The sequence below is a fragment of the Chelonia mydas genome, chromosome 2, assembly GCF_015237465.2.
Source record: "Chelonia mydas isolate rCheMyd1 chromosome 2, rCheMyd1.pri.v2, whole genome shotgun sequence".
Taxonomy (NCBI): Eukaryota; Metazoa; Chordata; order Testudines; family Cheloniidae; genus Chelonia; species Chelonia mydas.
The window spans coordinates 96,603,153-96,627,512 of NC_057850.1; the positions used below are offsets into that span (position 1 = coordinate 96,603,153).

Consider the following 24,360-nt stretch of genomic DNA (forward strand, 5'->3'; position numbering starts at 1 on the left):
TGATTATCCCTAATCCTTGCAGAGGGTATCCCAAGATAGGAAGGGGTCCCAGGCCCTACCCCATTCTCCTATCCAGACACACAAAGGCCAAGAAACAATTTGGCCCCTAAACTGCATTGCCTTTTTTGAATACTGTGTTTACACTTAAAGATCAAAGTTTCAAGCTGACTACATCTCATCTGAGCAACAAAGTGATCCAAATATTCCTGAAAATATCTATGGATGATTGAAAAAGCCACAGCTCAAATCCTCGCTTCTGGTTAAATACTGAATAAACAAGAGTATGATTTCTACCAAACCTCCTCTTTGCTTATAACAAGCAAGTTTTCTGTGAGGCCCTTCCTGTGCCCTAGCTTACTGCACAGCAACACAGTTATGCTCTCAAGCAGGCCCACCACAACTATTAGATTATACTTTCCTTCACAGTGTACAGGAAAATGTACTCGTTACCGGGAGGGTCAATCCTGAAATCCTCACTCATGTGTAAAGTCCACTGATGGCCATAGGAATTTGGCCTATAGTTACAGTTTAGGCAAAGGATGTGAGTAAAAACATTGCTGGTGTCTCATCAAATCTTAAAAATCTTCTTTATTAAGCTTCTAATTATTTTTCTTCTGAGACTTTAATACCATGGAAAGGCTGCTTAATGCTTGAATGTCTTGTCACCTTTTTAATTTAATTAGCTTCCACAAGCGCTGTCTTTAGATTTTACATTTGCTGGGGAAAAAAAGACATTGGTTGCTAACTAGTTTTAACAGTTGCAGCAAAACTCACACAATTAAGGTTTTAATTCTGAGCAGCCTGTAAGTCTGTGTAACTAACAGCTAAAGTTAAGAAAAAAAATTCTGTTTCATTTAGCAGATTGTTTGGAAATGAGACAATGATCTAAACATCTACCTCTCAGAAATGTGAGTTGTTGCAGGACTAATGGATTTGCTTAAATCCTTGGTATCTCCAGTTGTTCAGATCCTTTTACTTGTTTTGGATAATAAATTATAAAAACATGAAACTCCATGAAATATACTATGTAAATCCACTTATATTGTTACTCAAGAGGATAGTTTTTTTAATATTGTGAAATATGACAGCCCTACAAGATTTATATACAGAGAAAGAGTATACAAGAAACTTAATGATCTTTGGGAAAACATGGATGGCCTTCAAGAGATCTACCATTCATTTTGTATTGATTATAAAGGAAACAGGCAGGCAATATTAACACCCAAAATATATATAAATTGGAAGATTTAATGGACAACTCTTCTCAAGTTCATAAAAATGATCCCAGGCACTCCCTCCTTATATTTATAAATATGCATTTAATTGGAGAATAAATATTGAATTGATCTAAATATGCAAGTAACAAGATTCTACACAGCTAGCACAAAAGTTGAAATATATTTTATAGTTTTTGGCTGTGTCATTCTCAGAATATATTTAACACAAGTAAAAGCCTTAGCTCTTGAAGGTGCTCCATGTGCACAATTCCTGTTGAAATCAATGGGACAAATTCATTGCTGGCAAAAGCAAGTGCAGTTACTGGAGTTAACCCTGAATATGATAGCGGTGAATTTTGTCCAGCAGAAGTTGTGCATGTGTGATGCACGTGCAGGATCTGTCCCAATATTAAATTAAAAAGCACGCAACTTTCTTTGCCCACTGAAAAAGGCAAGACCACACCCATATTAACAGATTTTATGGCCAAATGGGACTGGTCTTATCTTCTAGTCAGATTTCCATAACACAGGTCATAGAACCTCATGCAGGAATTCCTGCACCGAGCCCATAATTTCTGGTTGATCTAGAACATATCTTTTAGAAAACATCCAATCTTGATTTAAAGATTTCTAGCAATGGAGAAACCGCCACATCCCTAGTTGTTCCAATAGTTAATTATCCTGACTGTTAGAATAATTAGATCTTATTTCTAGTCTGAATTTGTGTAGCTTCAGCTTCTGGCTGTTGGCTCTTGTTACATCTTTGAAGGCTAGATTAAAGAACCATCTGCTAACAGAATCCCCTCCCTCCCCCCATTTAGGTACTTTAGACGATGATCATAGCACCTATTGTGGACACCTATTCTTTATTAAAGCAATTTTAAAATGCTAAAAGAGTGGCATACATTTAACATGAGCTACAATATTTTGAAACTATTTTATAGCAAAATAAAATACTATTTCAGTACGACAGAACAAATTCTGAAGCTCTTACTCAGTCCCATTAAAGTCAGTGGAAATTTTGCCTCAGTAGGGATTTCAGGATTTGTGCTATTATTGTTTTTATTGCCCTATTGTGTGTTTTCATTATATTATATTGGAACTGAAAGAAAACTTTTAAATATATTATTCTGTGAAACTCATTGTCACAGGTTACATAAAATAGGATAACAATGTATAAGGCATATAAAGGCTTTGAATACAAAGGTGTAAACCATATACAGAGATAGAAATTAGCTTGAAACTTCCCCCATGTGCACCTTATTCCTTGCTATTCATTATAGGGATTCTAGCACTGTTGTCTGAAGTTTCTGGTAGTTGCTGCTGTTGAAGACAAGATACCAAATCTGATGGATCAGTGGTCTGATCTAGTATGGGAATTCTAAGTTACTATGTCCTATTTGTTAAGTTTGAGAGAGACTTCCACAGAATAACAGGTTTCAGAGTAGTAGCCATGTTAGTCTGTATCCACAAAAAGAAAAAGGAGTACTTGCGGCACCTTAGAGACTAACAAATTTATTTGAGCATAAGCTTTCGTGAGCTGTAGCTTATGCTCAAATAAATAAATAAATAAGCACGGAAGCTTATGCTCAAATAAATTTGTTAGTCTCTAAGGTGCCGCAAGTACTCCTTTTCTTTTTCCACAGAATAGACAGTCACATCTTTATGATGTGGGTTAAATGGCATTATCAAATTTACCAGTCATTCATCCTTCATTTAAAATACACACATACCCATTATTCGCAGTGTTTTTGTAACCATGCTGGTCCCAGGATATTAGAGACAAAATTAAAAGATATTACCTTGTCCACCTTGTCTCTAATATGTACTGTATGTAACTTTAACTGTTCTTATCCATATCAGTGTCTAATTTTTGTTTTGAAAACCCTCAACCTCAATATCTTGTGACAATGAGTTCCACAGAGTAATATGATATTTAAAAGTATTCTTTCAATTTCTTTGACAATCATACTTATAAAAGTCTTGTAAAAAAAGGAACACCCAATTTATTTTTTCTGTGCCTTTATTTTAGAGAGCTCTATCCTGTCCCCATTTATTTGTTTCTTCTGTAAGCAATTACAATTTTTTCAGTTTCTCTTATTATGAAACTTTACCACACCTCTATTCATTGTGGTGCCCATCAGTTGACCTGTTCTTGTCCTGCCTCTTTCTTTATTTTTAAGACCGAAAGAGAGAGAGAGAGACCAGGACTGACCACAGCATTGAAGGGGAGAGCTTACAATCATATTCCATAATGTCATCATAAGGCTTCAGCATTTTTTTTTAATCTCATTCCATGTACATTCTAATATTCAAGTTTTTGTTTGTTTTTAAATAAAAAACAGCAGTTGCTCATTAAGCAGAGAACTTAAGTGTGCTGTATATAAGAACACCTAGGTTTATGTTTTGTTTTGTTAGTTAGCTACCACTAATTTATAACACAGTAATGTGTAGGAGTTCAAATTATTCCTTACAATGCAATGTACAGCGTATCTGTCAACATAGAATTTCATCTGCATCTTGCAACCTATTTGCCTATCTTAGTTATATGCTTCTCAAATTCCACACATATTTCTGCAATTTTGACTGTCCTAAATCATTTTACGTAAACTGCATATTTTGTCACAGTACTGTCCACTCCCATTTTGCAGATCATTCATGAATATATTCAAACAACAATAGCCGATCCTCTGGGTACCCCATTGTTCAGAGAAAAAAAAATAGTCTTGTGGTAAGGCACCAGACTAGAGCTTTGTTCTCATCTCTTCCACAAGCTTCCTCTGTAACTCTGAGAAATATCACTGTGCCTCCATTCATCTCCTGTCCAATGGGGATAAGAAACCTCAAAAGGATGTTATGAGGATACATTCGTTAATGTGTGCAAGAAGCTCAGAGTCTAGGAGCATAAGTATCACAGTAACGGAAATAAGTTAAATAACCTTTTCATGTTCAAAACTGACCTACTCTTGTGTTTTTCTCTTATCCAATTTCTAATCCCTGACAGAATTTAACCTATTACCTCATGACTGCTTAGTTTCCTTAACAGAATCTTGAGCAGGAAGAATTCTAGTTGACTGGAAAAGCCCGGTTTTCCTTTATAGAAGTCATGCTTGTTTGTCCCCATATCATATTCATCTTGCCATTTTATAATTCTCTCTAATTCTTGTTTTAATCAATTTCCCTGGTAAAGTAAAGCTCAGTAGTCTGGAGCTCCCAAGACCCTCTCTACCACCTGGTTTAAGAAGAGTTCTATGAAAACTCGAAAGCTTGTCTCTTACATCAACAGGAGTTGGGCCAATAAAAGATATTACCTCCCACACCTTGTCTCACTTATTTTTCAAATATAAAAAGATTGATACAACATTTGCTGCCCTTCAGTCTCCTGGTATGGTAGCAGATTTTTATAAGATAGCATACTGTTAGCAACTCTGGGCCAAATTTTTAAAAGTATTTAGGTGCCTAAATCTGCGGACAGGTGCTTAACCCCATTGAAATCAATGGTATCCTAGGTGGTTTTGAAAATCCCACTAGACACCTATCTGCATCTAAGTACAATTATATATCTGGCCCTCAGTTACTTCATTCTTATCTAATGTTTCTATCTATCTAGATAGGCGTAGAACCATTATCACTGGAGCAGCTTGATTGCCTTCCCAACTCTTACATGAATTGCATCTGGTCCTTATGACTTGTTAGTTTGTTCCTGCACCCACCTTTTTTGACACTGTAAACTCTGACAGTACCTCAATCTTTATTACCTTCCCCAGACCTCATCTTTTCAAACATCTCCTCAATGTTCATCAATCTGTGCTGCAAAGGAAAGAAATCATGTAGCTTGTGTGTAATGTCCTTAATTGCTTTCTTTGAAGCTTCCTGCTTCTACTGTACTTACATAATTTCTTAGTAGTTTTGATACCTTTGGCTCTTCATTCTTCTAAATCCCATTTTACCTGCCATAGGGTATAGTCCTTTTTATTGGAATCACTTTAATTTTATTATTAATTCTTTTTTAATTACAGACTCTTGTTTGGGTTAAATAAGCTCCATTCACACACACATTGTTTTGTTCAGCTGCACTGGGTTGGTTTTGAATCTTGCCTTCTTGCTTCCCTTTTTATGCATACCTTCTAGGATCCAGCTATAGTATGTTTAAGAAGCTTCCATGATGCTTTTTTATTCTAGGGTTTTTTACTTGCTCTCTTTTTTTAAAAAATCCTTTAAAAAGTTTAATGTTATGGTACCAATTTTAGATCCAGTCAGTTCCCCAAGTGAGTTTACATAATTACATTGTAGTCGTTATTCGCTAGTGAGTTATCCGTAGATAACTGTGTGTTGCTTCAGAATTAGTCAAGACTCCACTTGTGTGCACTACAAGTACCTTTCCCACAAAGCAATCATTTAAGATGTCAAGAAATTGCTTCTCTAAATCCTGTCTCCCATTTGACCAAACTATCAGACATATTTTCCAATATTTAGAATCACCATACACAAATTCCCAGGACACAGAGATGAAAGACATTATTTGTGAGAAACCCAGTTAATCTCAGAAGAATGGGAGTCACTGGCTGGTCACCTTCTATAATGTAGATGCACTCTCTGTCAGGAGGATACTTGTTGGGGTAATTGGGAGAAGTGAAGATGCCTCCTTCTGCATATTTTGTCCAAGTTCCACACTGTACTGGTTTCTGCCCTTCTGAAGTGGTTTGCTTTTCTGCTTAAAACAGGGGGAGGGGGGAAATCACATCACACAAAATATTTAGTACACGTAACTATTTAAGATAATAAGTCCCTATTAAGGGTCTAAACCTATTTACATTGAAGCCAATGGGAGTTTTAGCATTGACTTCAACGGGAACAGGGTTGGGTTCCAGGGCCTGAATAGGTAGTCTTTTTAAATGTCAAACTATTAAAAAAATTAATCGTGATTAATTGCATTGTTAAACAATAATACTATTTATATAAATATTTTGGATATTTTCCACATTTTCAAACATTGATTTCAGTTAGAGCACATAATACAAAGTGTACCATGATTACTTTATATTTATTTTTATTATAAATATTTGCACTGTAAAAATAAAATCATATTTTTCAATTCATCTAATACAAGTATTGTAGTGCAATCTCTTTATCATGAAAGTTGAACTTATGTAGAATTACGTACAAAAATAACTGCATTCAAAAAATAAAACTATGTAAAACTTTAGAGCCAACAAGTCCAGTCAGTCCTACTTCTTGGTCAGCCAATCACTCAGACAACCAAGTTTGGTTACACTTGCAGAAGATAATGCTACCCGCTTCTTGTTTACACTTTCTCATGAAAATGAGAAGAGGTTTTTGGGAGGCACTGTTGTAACCGGTGTCGCAAGATATTTACATGCCATATGCACTAAAGATTCATATGTTCCTTCATACTTCAACCACCGTTCCAGAGGACATGCGTCCATGCTGATGATGGGTTCTGCTCGATAACTATCCAAAGCAGTGCAGACAAACACATGTTCATTTACATCTTCTCAGTCAGATGCCACCAGCAGCAGGTTTATTTTCTTTTTTGGTGGTTCAGCTTCTGTAGTTTCTGAAACCGAGTCGTTGCTCTTTTAAGACTTCCGAAAGCATGCTCCACACCCTGTCCTGATCAGATTTTGGAAGGCACTTCAGATTCTTAGCTACAGCACTTGACCTGTCTTTAGAAATCTCACATTGGTACCTTCTTTGCGTTTTGTCAAATCTGCAGTGAAAGTGTTCTTAAAATGAAGATGTGCTGAGTCATCATCTGAGGCTGCTATAACATGAAATATATGGCAGGATGCAGGTAAAACACAGAGCAGTAGGCATACAATTCTCCCCGAAAGAGTTCAGTCATTTTATTTTATTACATATTAAATTTTATTACACTTTTTTTTAAAACGAGCGCTATCAGCATGGAAGCATGTCCTCTGGAATGGTGGCTAAAGCATGAAGAGGCATGCAAATGTTTAGCGTATCTGACATGTAAATACCTTGCTATGTCTGCTACAAAAGTGCCATGTGAACATCTGTTCTCACTTTCAGGTGAGATTGTAAACAAGAGGCAGGCAGAATTATCTCCTGCAAAAGTAAATAAACTTGCTTGTCTGAGCAATTGGCTGAACAAGTAGGACTGAGTGGACTTGTAGGTTCTAAAGCTTTACAGTGTTTTGGTTTTGAGTGCAGTAACCAAAAATTTTTTTTTTTAAAAAATCTACATTTATAAATTACACTTTCACGATACAGAGATTGCACTACAGTATTTCTGTGAGGTGAATTGAAAAATGCTATTTCTTTTGTTTATCATTTTTACAGTGCAAGTATTTGTAATGAACATAATATAAAGTGGCACCTTAAAAACTAACAGATTTATTTGGGCATAAGCTTCCCTGGGTATAAAACCCACTTCTTCAGAAGCATGGAGTGAAAATTACAGATACAGGCATAAATGTACTGGCACAAGAAGAGAAGGGAATTACCTTACAAGTGAAGAACAAGTGTTGACAAGGCCAATTCAGTCAGGATGGAGGTGGTCCACTCCCAATAATTGATGAGGAGGTGTCAATAGCAAGAGAGGGAAAATTGCTTTTGTAGTGAGCCAGCCACTCACAGTCCCTAGTCAAGCCCAAATTAAAGGTGTTAAGTTTGCAAATGAATTGTAGCTCTGTAGTTTCTCTTTGAAGTCTGTTTTTTTAAGTTTTTTCTGTTGAAGGATGGCTACTTTTAAATCTATTATTGAACGTCCAGGGAGACTGAAGTGTTGTCCTACTGGCTTTTGTATGTTACCATTCCTGATGTCTGATTTGTGTCCATTTATTGGACTCTTCATTGTTTTTTGTGGCTACAAACTAACATGGATACCCCTCTGATAATATAAAGTGAGTACTGGTACACTTTGTATTCGATGTTGTAACTGAAATCAATATATTTGAAAATGTAGAAAAATAATTTTAATTGCTATTCATTTTTTTGAGTTAATCGCGTGAGTTAACTGTGATTAATCGACAACGCTAGTCCTCACTCAGAATAACCTCCCATTGCAAGATCAGGCACTGGATCATCTAATGCTATCTGCAAATTTATAAAATAAGTTATATTTAAATTTTCATCAGTTCACTTTATTGATGCAAAAAATACATACAAGTACATTATGAAATATTTAAATATCTAAACAGGTGTCCAGAAATTGAGACTATACCCCATAAATAACATACCTGTTCCTTTTTTTGTTGCCCCAGACAGGTGTAGGATGATTAGACTTGCTACAACTGAAAGACAAAAATACATTAGGTACAACATGAGGTTAGTGCCCGCAATTAAAGCAACTGTAACAACCTATCTCAATATAATACAATTTAAAGATATCCACAGTACAATAACAGACTGTTTTGTGGTGGCATTATAACATTCTTTTAAAAATATGTCTATTTGCAACTGGGTTCACCCTCCTTCACTCCCCACCCCCCTTTTCAATATTAAAATAAGACACTGGGCTGCCAATATTTTTTTGTATGTTCATGATTTGGGATCAATAAAAAGTTAAGTGACTGCTACAAACACAGTGAGCAGAAAGATTGCTATAAAGGGTTGGTGGCACAAGTCTTATTTCAAATCTGCTTTGTTGTGGCATAAAGACAGGTTTGGCCTTACGGTGGGCGATATGGGTGACTGCCCAGGGCACCGTGGTCAAGAGGCAAGGAATGGTGCAGGCCTGGAGTGCGAGACCACGGAAGGGAGATCAAGGCCATGGGGAGGTAGCAGGGCCCAGGGATGCCAAAAGACAAGGTCTCCCAGGGCATCATTTTCTCTAAGGCCAGCCATGCATAAAGAACTTTTGAAAACTAATGTGGTTGTGCAAGAAGGAGAAATCTTTTTTTCACATCACGACCAAAAGCATCTGCAAAGTCCCACTTACAGGAACTGTTCTGTGGGGAGGGGTGGTAGATCTGGTTTATTTGAACTTTCTTACATGAGGCAATTGTTTCTTGCTGTGAGGAATTCACAACTTCTTTTGCAGATAAAATTAGCTGAATCTGGACCAAAATATCTGCACCCATAGCAGCAGATCAAATCTGGTGAGAACCAGTGAAGTCTTTCTTTGCTTCAGTTCAAGCTGCTGATGCTTCCTGAGTTTCTGGAATTTGCAGCCTGGGAGTTAAATCCATGGCACTTTAGACTGGGGAAGACTAGTAAGGAGATACTGTGGCCATTATCAGAAACACTCTCTCTTTTCAAAAAAGCAACGGGACAGTTTCTTTAAAGGTGGTTGTTAGACCTTTGCTCAAGAAATCATTTCTTGATGTTGACAGTTTCTACAGTTATCACCTTGTCTTGGATCATGTGCAGGGGAATGTGACTCAACAAGAGAGTAGAGAACAGCTCCAGCAGTACGTGTTTTGCTCAGGTCTTTTCCGCCCTAGTCCATTTGGTATTCATAGAATCATAGAAGAGACCTCAGGAGGTCATCTAGTCCAACCAGCTGCTCAAAGCTCAAACCCCAATTAAATCATCCCAGTCAGGGCTTTGTCAAGCTGGGCCTTAAAAACCTCTAAGGATGGAGATTCCACCACTTCCCTAGATAACCCATTTCAGTGCTTCCCCACCTTCCTAGTGAAATAGTTTTTCCTAATTTTCAACCTAGACCTCCCCCACTGCAACTTGAGACCATTCCTCCTTGTTCTGTCATCTGCTACCACTGAACAGCCTCTTTGGAACCCTCCTTCAGATAGTTGAAGGCTGCTATCAAATCCCCCCTCACTGTTCTCTTCTACAGACTAAAAAGCCCAGTTCCCTCAGCCTCTCCTCATAAGTCATGTGCCCCATCCCCCTAATCATTTTTGTTGCCCTCTGCTGGACTCTCTCCAATTTGTCCACATCCTGTGTGTGTGTGGGGGGGGCGGCAAAACTGGATGCAATACTTCAGATATGGCCTCACCAGTGCTGAATAGAGGAGAATAATCACTTCCCTCAATCTGCTGGCAATGCTCCTACTAATGCAGCCCAATATGCCATTAGCCTTCTTGTCTAACTGTAATCCCCAGGTCCTTTTCTGCAGAACTGCCACTTAGCTAGTCGGTCGCCAACCCGTAGCACTGCATGGGATTCTTCCATCCTAAGTGCAGGACTCTGCACTTGTCCTTGTTGAACATCATTAGATTTCTTTTAGCCCAATCTTTCACTTTGTGTAGGTAGCTCTGGACCCTGTCCCTACACTCCAGCGTATCTACCTCTCCCTGCAGCTTAGTGTCATCCGTGAACTTGCTGAGCGTACAATCCATCCCATCATCCAGATCATTAATGACGATGTTGAACAAAATCAGCCCCAGGACAGACCCCTAGGGCTCTCCGCTTGATAATGGCTGCCAATTAGACATCAAGCCATTAATCACTACCCATTGATTCCGAAGATCTAGCAAGCTTTCTATCCACGTTATAGTCCATTCATCCAATCCATACTTCTTTAACTTACTGGCAAGAATATTGTGGGAGACTGTATCAAAAGCTTTGCTGAAGTCAAGATATATTACATCTACCGCTTTCCCCATATCCATAGAGCCAGTTATCTCATCCTAGAAGGCAATCAGGTTGGTAAGGCATGACTTGCGCTTGGTGAATCCACGTTGACTGTTCCCGATCACCTTCCTTTCCTCCAAGTGCTTCAAAATGGAAACCTTGAGGACCTTCTCCATGATTTTTCCAGGGACTGAGGTGAAGCCGACTGGTTTGTAGTTCCCCGGATTCTCCTTCTTCACTTTTTTCAGCCTGGGCATCATATAAAGACTGCACAGATTCTTTTTCCAGTTATTAATCAGGATGGATACTCAATCTTGATTATTTTAGATCTATCAGCTGCTATTGATACTGCTGACCATGAGAATGTGTTGATATATTCACGGATCACAGCAAACCTAAATAGGGTTGCCTTTGAATAGTTTTCTTCCTTTTTGTCCTGATAGCACTGGGAAATTGCCATCTACATCAATAACCCTTTCATACAGAGTTCCACACTGTTTTGTCACTTTTTGTGCTCAATGTGTAAATGAAACCATTAGGACAGTTGGAGAGAAAATATAGTCTGTGGTACTTTCAGTATCCTGATAACACCCAAATCTGTATTTCTAGGTCTTCCAACCCGAGCCTTGCAGAGGTTTGTGGCAAAGTTTAATCTCAAAGAAAGAAAGAAAGACTGAAGTGATGAAAAAACAATGCACTGGGAGCATATCCACCATTACTTTTCCAGTCCAGCTGTCTTGTTGGATCCCCAGCTGCTACTGGATATGCAAGTAGAAGTTGCAAATGGTGTAAAGCATTCTTAAATTTACACTTAGCAAGAAAATTGCAGCTTTTTTCAGATATGGATCTCTCCAGTCATCCATGGCCTTACTGCAACATGTTGTACATATCTGAACATGTAGTCTCATCTCAGAATCTGAAACTAGTGTGGAATGCAGCTGCTCATTCACTAAAGCTGTGTTCCATGCAGGAAGCACATTGCAATTGTGCCTATGATCTCCATTGGTTGCCAGCTAATTTATGGATAGTGTAAGATGCTGGTTTAAACTTACAATATGAAGCTAACTGCAGAGGCTCTCTCTTTCTGTCCTCATGAATCCATGGCAATTTCAATCTACTCAAGCTAGTAGCTCTATGGATAAAATGGGAGGAATCTGCTAGCAGGGCATTCATGTGAGGGGGCCCAACTCCTTAAAATTTCCCTCCCTCTATCTGCCAGAACCTAGATTTGGTGAACTCTAGATCATGCTACAGGGTGTTCCTGTTTCCCCTGGCTTTCCTGGGGTGAAGACCAAGTATTGCCTGACAGTGAGGGTTGAATGGAATGTGTGTAAATGTCTTTTTCTGCTGGGACAGTTTGTATGTTATTTATTTATTACTGTTTTAATTCTAAGTGTATATATTCTGAGACTCTGGAGCTGTGCATTTTCTAAATGTGAATAACATAGCATTTCAAAGACCTGTGCTCTGCAAAGAGAATGGGAAGCACTGATGAGTCAATGGAGAGGGATTATGATCTTCCACCCCAGCTCCCAATCTAGTAAACCTTTTAGCTCTCTCAGAAGACACTGATTATTAGATAATTAACAAACACCACCTTATCCTTATATAGCACCTTTCATTGGAGGCCCTCAACACACTTTTAAATATTAACATCCCCACTCTACAGATTTAGGAACCAAGGCACAGAGAAGCCAGGTGAAGGGTCCCAGCGACATTTCAGCAAAGATGAGAGGAGAATCCAGGTCACTTAAACCCAGCTTTCAGTTCTAACCACTAGAAACAATGCTTTTTAATTAAATTACCTACATTGCTGCAAAATGGAGAGCTATGCTTACAACTTGGCATGATGGTATTGACGATAAACAGTAAAAAATAATCTTGGAATAAAATATAATAAAGAAACAAGAAAAGCTTAAGGATACTCTGCTTAATCCTGATATACTGTATCCAACACAGCTGTACTGTTCAAGTGAAATACTTGTTCCCTTTACTTTTAATAGAGTAATTTGGATTGGGGGCTTTAAAGCATAAAAAATACTTATATTGCCACAAAATCCCACTTCTTTCTTCAGTGCTTAAAGAATTATGGAAATTTACCCCTTAAATTTCAAGGCAAAGACTCGATAATATATTTCTGTCAAGCAGATAAATGTTAACCAGTGGAGAAATTTCTCAAGATGAATATGCTTATCTGTCAATGGGTTAAATTTACTGGATTACAAACACAATATTTTGCATATTAAATCAACTGTAAAAACTGATGCCTTCCCCTTTTCCTCCCCTCTTATTATAGGACAAATACAATCTTTCCCATATTTAAAAAAAGCCAAAAGAAGAGCCTGATCCTGCTATCCTTACTCAGACAAAACTGCTAGTCAGGGAGCTTTACTGAAAGGAAGACACCAATATCAGCAATCATGGAGGTTTAGGGATTTTTTTAAAGCAGGATCCCACCTAATTTCTTGTTGATCTCCCCTCCTCCCCCCATTCCTCATCATCTAGCCGAATTGTAATTAGGCTTATTAGTGCTCCTCTGATTATGGACCTGTGCATATTTCTATTACACATCCATATTTGAAGAGGCTTATCATTTGGCCATAACAGTTGCTTAAGAATGTAACTTGACATGTAAGGTCTAACCCAGGAAAGAATTTTGAAAACAAGTTCTAAAAAAAATTGCTATTTTACAAGCTAGCTGTATCTTTAAAGGATATTCTTTCAGAGTAGTTTAAACTACCAACCCTTCACACCTTCTCTTTTCTTGGGGAGGGGGTAGAAAATGACAATTTCCGGACCACCCATATTCATACCATGCAATAGACCCCATTGATATTTTCACACAAGAACTCGTGTTTCAAATGGCCTCGGTCCTGAGGCTTTTGTTTGTTTTACACACGTCCGGTTTAGCGAGTACATCTCCTGGCGCTCCTTACTATTCCTGTTTGGACAGGTGATTATTACGGAATGCGAACCATTGTCAATGCGCAACTCACAGCATTCACGTAACTGTGCTCTACAAGAGTAACATGAACTGCTGCTAAAGCTTAGGGGATTTTGGATGGAGAACGCCGCAGCGTTAGAATAGCTTCATAACCAAGACCAAGCCACCAGGGCTTTTGATTCCTTCCCATTGATCACTTCAACTCAATAGAGAACACATACTAGCATCAAGAATAGACCGCCCCCAACACTGAAAATCTCATGTAAGGGTCTGATGGGGAAAAAAAAAGTAAATTCCGAGTTGTGACTGACACTCTATCCTTTAATCCACCACATTGTGTTTAATGATTTTGATTACCATGGGCCAAACGTAGATCTCCGTGACACCGGCGATAATCCGGAGTAATGCCGATGAATGCATCAGATGAAGTGAGCTGTAGCTCACCAAAGCTTATGCTCAAATAAATTGGTTAGTCTCTAAGGTGCCACAAGTCCTCCCTTTCTTTTTGCGAATGCGGATTAACACCGCTGCTACTCTGAAAGATGCCATCAATGGAGCGATTCTGGATTAACATCCGTGTGATTTAGGAGAAGAGCAGAATTTAGCTCCGTGTCTGAAGATCCCTCGGGTCTGTCATTTGAGGGTTCAAACCCAAGCCTCAGAGTTAACCCGGGTTAGAATCCCACAAGCAAGGAGACGGTATTCCGATCAGTCCCTGCAGCACCCTTTAGCTGCTAGTTTTGCACCCCCACTGGTTACTTTGAAAGCTTCTCTCTCTCTCTCTCTAATTACAGGTATACTCAGTCCTCCCTATCATCACCACAAACTCAACAAACAAGTGCATGTGTCACTGCAAACGCCACGGTATATCTACGTCTTTCGTGCACCTCTTGCAATTATACTGCATGGGGGGGAGGGGGGGGGAAGAAAGTTTAAACCCGCGCCTTGAAGCTGTGAGCCTCCCAGTATTAACCGTCTCCACCTGTGCTGTTGGAAGAAGGAAAAATAGTTGCCCTGCGAAGCAGAGCGGCTTCAGGAAAGATACTTACTGTGAAACAAACTGCGCCCATGGATCATGTCTGTTCCTTACGCAAGGGGCTTCGATCTCCACTAATTCCATTTAGATACGGGAGGACTTCCAGTGGTGGGGAGAGGATGGAGTAGGAAAACTGAAGCCCACACACTCAGCGAAGGGTAGCAGCAGCCCTTCCTCTCCCTCCTCCTCGCCTTCAAACAATCACCGCCGTCTCAAGCCCATCACACCAGAGCGATCATCATTATCGCCACCCTCATCTTTGAATCATATCAAAAGCAGCAGCCGCTGAGTACGACAGGGAGTCTGCATAACTGGCGGCGACGGGCCGGAGAGAAAGAGACCGGAGGACAAGCACCTGGCAAAGAGCACATCAAAAGGGGGCCAGGAAAGAGGCCGGGGCAACGAGTAGGGGGGGTCGCTCGCACAACCCTCCCCCCTAATCACCAGTTTCATACAAAACCAAAAGCCGGTCGAAGCATTTCCTGTAGGATTTCAAGCCCAACGTTTCCCAGACCTTTGGGTTCTTTTGATGCATTGAAGGAAGGATTAATGGGTCCGTCATCAGCTCCCTGGGCTTGGTCCTCTGAAGGGGTGGGGTGGAGGGAGGGATCCCAAAGGGGAGGGGGCAGGAAGATTTACCAAACAGGAGATTTAGTCATATTTGTGGGCACTGCAATCCTTATTAGAGAAGAAATCCTTTAAAATCGAACAAATCCATTTTTGCAAAACCCTCTCTCTGCGTGTTGCATAGTGTCAAGCAGCAGCGGCAAGCGGCTGAAAGCACATTGCAGCGGCTCAAATCCTCCCGGAGATGGACGGAGAGATAGAGAGATGGATGTACGTAGAGAGAGATCCCCTCACTCCTACAGTCCAGGGCGAAGAGCAGAAGAAAATCCCGGAGATTCTTCCATTCATTCCACGGCGGGGGGGTTGCTGTCGATTGTTGAATGGGGGGGGGGGGGGAGGGTTTTTCCTCCTTCACTTTATGTCCTAAAGAAAATGTTCATTGTTCCTCACCCCACCAACTGCATCTGTCAAAAGGAAACAAGACACTGTCCCTCTTTGAGCTGAGCCTTCCCCCATTTACTTACACACAGAGAGAGAGACACACACACAGAGGCAGGCAGCAATAAAAGTTTAGCGGTTAATCCTTCGGCTGCAGATACGATCGCCTCTTCCAATCAATCCACAGACAGGCAGGGAAATCTTTCACCCCCCCCCTCCCCAGCGTCCTCCCCAGCCAGCTCTCAGCCCAAACACAGATGGCAGAGGAATACTGGGGAAAAGGGGGGAGAGAGAGAAGGGGAAAATCTAGAGGAGAAGAGGACGACTCAGGAAGGCGGAAAGAAAGAGAAATGAAAATGCAAGGGGGGGGGGGGGGGGGAAACTGCAGTCTCCTCCCCCGCTCCCGGTCCTGCCAGCAGCGGCAAGCTCCCACCGCAGCAGCCCTAGGTTAAGTCCGCAACGCCGGCTCCTTTTCCACAGGGACCTCCAGTCTGCACCCGTTGCCTCCTCCCTGGCACCCTCGAGACACCGGCGCAGGAGGAAATGGAGGAGGGAACAAAGGCGGAGGCGAGGGGGGCAATGGGAAAGAGAAAGAACCGCTGTGTTTGCCCCAAGTGAGAAAGGATGGGGGTGTTCCCACCCCTGGTCCTGCTGCTCCCACGCCTGCTGCGCCGGCTCCCCAGCACCTGCTGCCGCAGCAGCGAAGCTGAGGCACGGAAAGAGAGCGAGTATCACCTCCTTCTCCCTCCCTCTGGGCTTGGGGCGAGGAAGAGGGAGCTGAACAGACTGCAAGAGAGGGAAAGTCCTGACCACAGCATAGCCAGGATCAGATAGAAAACCCCCAACTCTCTTTTCCAGGCTGCCAAAGGCGGGGGGGGGGGGGGGGATATAGACCGAATGCAAAAAGCAAAAGCCCCAGTTCTCCGTACCTCAAGCTCATTCCATCTGCAAAGAGAAAAAAGTGTTTACCCCCCTGCCTTGAGGGAAAGCAGATAGAGAGGCAATAACTAAACACACTGAGGTTCGGCTTGGCAGGGTGGAGTGGGGGAGGGGGAGGTCATTCATTAATATTAATTAAATGTAAACGTCATGTCTCCAACCGATGCAAATTTGCTGGTGCTTCTAAAATGCCCCCTGAAGATTGATTTTGCACTTCGGTTTTGCAAGCAGCCCTTCCAAAGAACGTGGGTGGCTACTGCCCCAAATCAGTTGCCTCCCAGATTTTCTGGGGAGGCTTTAACGCAACCTCTGTAGTGTAAGGACTAATGCGTGATCGTGCAGAGTTAATTGTCCTTAAATGGCTGCACAGGTTGCGGGGTAAATAGATGATCAGGTGCTGATGCGTGATATACAGACTTGGCTCCTTTAAAAAAAAAAAAGCCTTATCTTTTTGTAAAGCAGGTCTCTGTGTTACCTTTAAGACACCCTTGAATCGCACAGCTGTTAAGCCCAAAAGGTGGATGACAAGAAAACTTGATTTTACAGCAAACCAGCCTGGATTTATCAAAGATCCTCTTTTCCCCTTTCATATTTCCAATTGTCCTGTGGATCCTCTACTGTGTAACCTGGAGCAGGAAAGTATCTGCCATAGAGAGTTAAATATGCAGTCTGTCAGCTCCAGCTCCATACACACGAAGAGTGTGAAATAATCTTGGACGATGGGATTCCCACATCAGTCCATCCATTTTGCCTGACTTTATGTAGTTTACAATCCTGCTGGGTGAGGAGGACACAACAGCGGGCTACTTGTATTAAGGAATACAGAGGAAACAAGATTGGCAAAGAGACTGTTCGCTTGATCCTCCCTAGGTTTTTCTGTTTCTCGCCTTACTAGAGGCAAAAATCAAGACGGCAGTTGTTACTCTTAATAAATTAGTTACACTCGCCCTCTCTGCTCGCTCGCTCTCCCCAGTCAAAAAGAACCTCCTCATCTGCGGTATATTTGAGAGGCAGCTGAGGATCAACTTCCATCATGCAGATGTGCAGAGTCTTGCTTTCTGAGACAAGCAACATGTAGCGCAATTGAAAAGGGAGGGCTTGGAAACATACTGTAATACGGTTGTTTATAAGCAGACTGGCCGCATCTCCTGCAGGGCAATGCAGCCATCCATATGGCTAAGTTTCAGGCTATAATTATTTACAAAAGGTTAAGGTATAAGTAGACACAAAACAGCTGATTTTGCTGTTCTGGGAAAATGTGCTGTGTCACATTTTACAACGCTAAGCTTCCATATTCTCCCCCTTGCTAGATGCATTCTTTGTGTTGCCGTACAGGTGTTGGTTGCTTTAAAGATCCCTTAGCTTCTTCATCTGTGCAACTGTTTGAGAGTACCATCACAATATTATTGTTTACATAGCACCTGGTGTGGATGCTGGGAAGTGTGAGAAAAAAGTAACAGGTCCCTGCTCCCAAGGAGCTTTTAGAGGGAAGGCACAGAACAAATATAGAATGGCATGTGTTCATTTTAGCCAGAACACTGTTCAGAATAGCTGGGTTTTGGAAATTAACAGCACTGAAGTGACAGTCATAGTATCCCTAAGCTACTATGGGCTACCTTATGGTAGGATTTTCATTTCAGGAATTCTGTGATCAGGTTAAATGTCACATACTACTTATTTTATTGTTTCTACAAACAGGTTTAGAAAAATTGAAGCTGTTAGAGGAAAAAGTATATGTGGAAGCTAGCCACAAATCAGTTTCTGCTGGAGGATTCATTTTAGATAGCCTTGGCAGGTGTAAACCTCAAGCCACTACAGTAATCTTCACCTTTTAATTTCCGCTCTGGGGTGGTTGTATATTTTTTCTAAGATTTTGCAGATTATAGCTGCAAAACCTATTATGTATATGTACATAATCAGTGTAGGGAAGGTGGTAGATTTACTGGGCCAGCATAAACCTTTCACTACACAAGCTTTTATTTATATGGGTAAATAGTTTACATAATAAATGCCTAATGTATTTATATTAGCCTCTATCTGGCCAGCCTATCAAGTTTCAGCTGCAGACTGAAAAAGGGAGGCTTCCCATTTAATGAAATGGTTTTGAAAAAACAGTGGTGACGATGTATATTTTAATTCTTCCCAGGGGCAACTCAGTGTGGGCTAGAATCCTGTATACCTTTCACTGTCAAAATGCCATTAATTTAAAATGGAAAATTTCCCCTCAATAAGGTCATCTGAACACATTAGGGTATAACTAAATTTCAGGGGAGTTGTATTACTTAAGATTAAAATCTTACTTATCAAAATGAACAATATGCACAAACTGTACCTTCTTGGTTCACACAGGTACCTAGGGAGGTGGTCGAATCTCCTTCCTTAGAAGTTTTTAAGGTCAGGCTTGACAAAGCTGTGGCTGGGATGATTTAGTTGGGGATTGGTCCTGCTTTGAGCAGGGGGTTGGACTAGATGACCTCCTGAGGTCCCTTCCAACCCTGATATTCTATGATTCTATGGTTTAATGTGCATATAACTCAAAATGTTGTTCTCTGTTATTATAACCATACATCACATAATGCCATTATACCACAGCCTGGCTGGAAGCCTCTCTCCCTGAACCTTCCTATTGATTTTAAATGGGTGCTTGAGTGGAGCTACAAGATGAGGCCCTTTTAAGTACTGAGGCCCAAATCCAGAAAAGGATTTAAAGTGCCTAACTCCCACTTCAGGAATCCAAGTCCAAAACATAGGTGTCACTGAGATCCTCAAAATCTGTGCTCAGATGACACCTAACTGTGAAGGCACCTAAAATTCCTCAGTATCTACATTTTTTGCTAAAAAAATCCCCTATTTCTGCTATTGGTCATGCGTAGAACACCTCAGTCTAGGTGTCCAAGCATTTATCTCAGAGCTAAGTCCCAGCAGATTCTGAAACTAGGTGTTATCCTACCTTTTTCACCTCTGGGGTCTGATCCAGAAAATACTCTCAGAGCATGTATAAACATCACAAATGACCAGAAGGGAGGGAGGCAGGCAGGCAGCCTCCCATATAGCCTTTAGTTCACTGGTTACAGAACTCACCAGGCTGTGGGATAGCCCAGTTCAATTCCCCCTCTTCCTGAGGAGAAGGGATTTGAACATGGGTTTCCCCACTTAAGTCCCTTTATGGATGTGGGCCTGACTATGTGTGGAGGGGAGAGAGAAGAAAAAAAAGTTTGGTAAAATAGTTGGAAACCTTGATTTTAAAAAATAGCTAGACTATAAGTTGAAATGGAAAAATACATTAATGATGCCAGACTATCACCCATTGGTCTATTTCTTCCACAAACAACTTTACAGTTCCTTCCATGCTGTTCTTCATGTAGCAGATGCCCACCACAAATGAATCCAAAGAGCCAATTTCCCATCCTCCTTCAAATCCCTTTTCAAGACTCAGTTCTGCCATGAAGTCTATGGTAAATTGCCCACTTACACTGGCTAGACAGTTGATCAGAGATTATTCATATAATTATATTTTTAAAACATTAAAAAAAGAACATTAAAGTTGAAAAGTCAAACATTCATTTAACAGTTATTAAATGCCAGAATTAAAGGTTTCCTTAGTCCTGCCCGTTTGCTCATATGCATTATGACATAGTCCTTAAATACATAACAGGTACTATTTTTAAACACAGGACCCCCACCTTATTCAGTGCACGTATAAAAAGTGCTATATAAACAAAGTGACAGCAGTAGTAGGTTGTCATCCTCTGTGGGTCAGCCACTAGAGGGAGTTGAGGCACACATTTTGGCAGGGAGATTCACTGCTCTTTGCAGGCAGAAGAATCCTGAGTTCTATTGTAGGTTTTGAGGGGCGCGAACCTCAGTGGTTAGACGCTTCTGCCTCTGTTTTCCCCAAGCCTGCCCCCTTCTGCTTCTTGTGCCTCCAGCCTGTCCTTCTCCCAGACCCTCTCTCCAACCCCAGTACCAGTTTATCCAGTCATCCCTTTCACTGGCCCTCACCCTAGTCCACTGCCCCTCTATATTGCCCCAGGCTCATCCTCCAAGTTTTCCCTACATCCTCTTGTTCCAGTTTCCCTGATTGCTACTCTTCCACCCCTCAAGCCTGGCTCTTCACCTTCTACATTCCATTCAGGCAGCCTCCTCCCTCTTCATTCTGATTGGGTGACAGCAGCAGGAGCCCTGGACACAGAGGAGAGATATGTTAAGAGCAGGGAGACTATGTCCTTGGAACCACAGGAGCTCCTGGTAGCCAGGAGAAAACTGCAAGGAAAGTTGCGCTCAGTCTATATGGACCTGTAATAGAGCATGCTCTGTTCAGATAGAATCTTCAGAAAATTTAGCTGCCAAACTCCAACAAGTCTCTCCTAAACTTGTGCAAACAGATATTTAGAGGCTCAGGACTTGACCAGATTTTCAGGAAATTGGCAAAACACATTCCTGAAGCCAGGGCAGCCAAGCCCCTCATCCCTGCCAAATTACCACGGAGGCTTTCCCCAATCTCATTCTGAGAGCCCAGTGAACCACTTTTGCTGAAAATTTCCAGAAGTTTTCATCTTTCAGCATACACCCGATATGGAAAATTTCAACCCAAATAGATGAAGTCTGGCAAAGTTATAAGCAATTGAAAACAGGGTCTGATAATGGAAAGTGTCATAGAACCTTATCTTCAGCATTGCTATCTGCATCACCTATAATAAAAATCTCTTCTCTGATTCAATAATACGTGCACATCATTTGTCTCTGTAAACATGATTTGTCCCAATCAATGTTACCCTTATCCTTCCCTCCCCATGTGCAACTTCTTCCATTTGTTTGTTACACCCACTTTTTATGTCTTATCCTCATTTAAACCTCACCTCTGCACCTCAATCTGTGCAGTCCAATTCTCAGGTTCACATGGGCAAGGGTCTGCCCAGGTGGATCAGCTTGCAGGATAGAAGCCTTAGACTTTCTGGGGCAGGCATTGTCTTTTATTAGGTGTATAGCATTTAAGACAATCCCAAAATAATCCGCATTTGAAGTAGAAATAGAAAAATAATAATGAAAGTTACGTTTGTTCTGTGGTGAATATAGAAGTATTTTGTGAACTATGGGAAACAAGTTTCAGAGTAGCAGCCATGTTAGTCTGTATTCGCAAAAAGAAAAGGAGTACTTGTGGCACCTTAGAGACTAACCAATTTATTTGAGCATAAGCTTTCGTGAGCTACAGGTCACTTCATCGGATGCATGCAGTGGAAAATACAGTGAGGAGATTTATATACACACAGAACATGAAAAAATGGGTGTTATCATACACACTGTAAGGAGAGTGATCACTTAAGATGAGCTATTACCAGCAGGAGAGTGGGGGCGGGGGCGGGGAGAGAAAACCTTTTGTAGTGATAATCAAGGTGGGCCATTTCCAGCAGTTAAGAAGAACGTCTGAGGAACAGTGAGGGAGTGGGGGTGGCATAAACATGGGGAAATAGTTTTACTTTGTGTAATGACTCATCCACTCCCAGTCTCTATTCAAGCATAAGTTAATTGTATCCAGTTTGCAAATTAATTCCAATTCAGCAGTCTCTCATTGGAGTCTGTTTTTGAAGTTTTTTTGTTGAAGAATTGCCACTTTTAGGTCTGTAATCGAGTGACCAGAGAGATTGAAGTGTTCTCCGACTGGTTTATGAATGTTATAATTCTTGACATCTGATTTGTGTCCATTTATACTTTTATGTAGAGACTGTCCAGTTTGACCAATGCACATGGCAGAGGGGCATTGCTGGCACATGATGGCATATATCACATTGGTAGATGTGCAGGTGAACAAGCCTCTTACAGTGTGTATGACAACACCCATTTTTTCATGTTCTGTGTGTATATAAATCTCCTCACTGTATTTTCCACTGAATGCATCCGATGAAGTGAGTTGTAGCTCACGAAAGCTTATGCTCATATAAATTGGTTAGTCTCTAAGGTGCCACAAGTACTCCTTTTCTTTTTATGGGAAACAAGTAAGTTACAAGATTGAGCAAACATTTACTTATTTTTATAGTGATAAGAATTGATACAATATTTTCTGGGGGGAAATGATATGTTCAGTAGTATTTCTTGCAAAGATTTTCATCCTCCCCATAAAAAATAAAAATGAAAAGATATTTAGCATCAGTTATGGATAGTATTTAATTCAAGATGCATATGTGGTCATATTGTATTTGTGAAGGTATGTTTGAATTTTACTATATTCTACCTAACACTTGAGTAATAATACTACATGCTTTGTGAATTTAGGAAACAGTGAAATATAACAGCCAAAACAATCTTAATTTGGACTGCGATAGAAGCAGCAACAAGAAAAAATTTTAATATATTCAGTTCTTACTACAATTAAGTCCCTTCTGAAAGAGGGAATGTAGCGAGGTCAAGACTCACCAGTGCAGCACCTTCTGCTGGTCATCTTGGGAATTAGCTATTTCCAGCCTTAGGAGAGCCCTTTGCAGGCCAGTGTTTCGCCTACGGCTGTCATCCGTGTCCCTCCCGGACCCCGGTGCCCTTTACTCTGGGCTTCTGCCCCAACAATACCCCCACACTCTGGGTCTCCCCTCCCTGGGGAACCCCCAACCGTCTAAACCCACCTTGCCTCAGTGGCTACTACCAGTCATCATCTAACCCCTCCTCACGGGGGGCAGACTGCAGTGTAAAGACCACTCGTCGTTAGCAAGGGGTTAGGACCAGCTGCCTCTGCCTGTTGCCAGGCTGCCCCTCTGCAGCCCCAGTACCTTTCTGGGTCTTTACCAAGGCCTGCAGCCTGGGAGTTTACCAGGCTGGGGCTCCCCAGTTCCCTTTGCCTTTGCTCTTCCCCAGCACTGTTCTTGCTCTTAGACAGCTAGCCCTTCCCACTAGAGTGAGACTCTCCCTTCTGGCCCACAGCCCTCTTATAAGGGCCAGCTGTGGCCTGATTGGGGTGTGGCCCCAGTTGTTCTTAATCCCTTTTCCTAGCCGCAGCCCTCTCCAGGGGTGCTCTTACTATTGGCTCCCCCAGGCAGCCCTATCCCAGGCGATCCTCAGTACATTCACGTATCCGGGCGGAGTTCCTCTGGGCGGCGTCCACCGACTCCCTTGACGCCTTCGAGGAGCGGTGGGCGCTGTCCGAGGTTCTCTGCTCGGTGACCCCGTCCGGTTCCCTCCGTCTGACCCTTTGATTGAGGGGAAGAGCGAGAGATCCCAGTCCCAGCCGTTGCTGCTGTGGATACCATCATCACTTTCACTAGGAGAGGTCCTATCACAAGTGGTGTACGTCCCCCCCACCCCCAAACCGCCCACCCCGCAGCCGTGCCCATCTTGTCGGGCACTCTCAGGAGAGGAATAATCGGTGACAGTGGGCCTGGCACTAGGTAACTCGAGGGGGTGGAAGACCATGAGTGTCGAGGAAGCCCCCCCGCTGTAGGCCACCAGGTAACTCAGGAGGGTGGAAGACCACGAGTGTCGAGGAAGCCCCCCTCCTCTGGGCCCAGGCTAGCCTGAACACTTCTCCCTCCTGAAGGCTGCTGTGTTATACCTTGTGTTTGCTTTTGTTTTGTTGCATAGTTTGCTTTATCCTTTTTGATGATTCCTAGTAAGTGTTACACAAATAAAATTCTTTTCTGCTTCAAAAAAAAAAAAAAAAAAGGCCTATCCCAGGGCTGTTTTAACCCCTTCAGGGTCGGAGCGGGGTGACC

The 24,360-nt window shown here is 41.5% G+C and overlaps 1 protein-coding gene across 3 annotated transcripts in view; it reads right to left on the reverse strand.

Moving 5' to 3' along the window:
• Positions 1-16,964, reverse strand: part of NETO1 (neuropilin and tolloid like 1) — an 84,822-nt gene extending 67,858 nt beyond the window's left edge. For all 3 annotated transcript variants that reach the window (XM_043539939.1, XM_043539938.1, XM_043539940.1), the window contains exons 1-4: positions 16,654-16,964; positions 14,733-15,750; positions 8,441-8,494; positions 5,791-5,928 (exon numbers count right to left, since the gene is read on the reverse strand). In XM_043539939.1, coding sequence (XP_043395874.1) covers positions 5,791-5,928; positions 8,441-8,494; positions 14,733-14,760 — 220 coding nt within the window. In that variant the 5' untranslated portion in view covers positions 14,761-15,750; positions 16,654-16,964. The remainder of the gene's footprint in view (positions 1-5,790; positions 5,929-8,440; positions 8,495-14,732; positions 15,751-16,653) is intronic.
• Between the last annotated feature and the right edge of the window lie 7,396 nt (positions 16,965-24,360).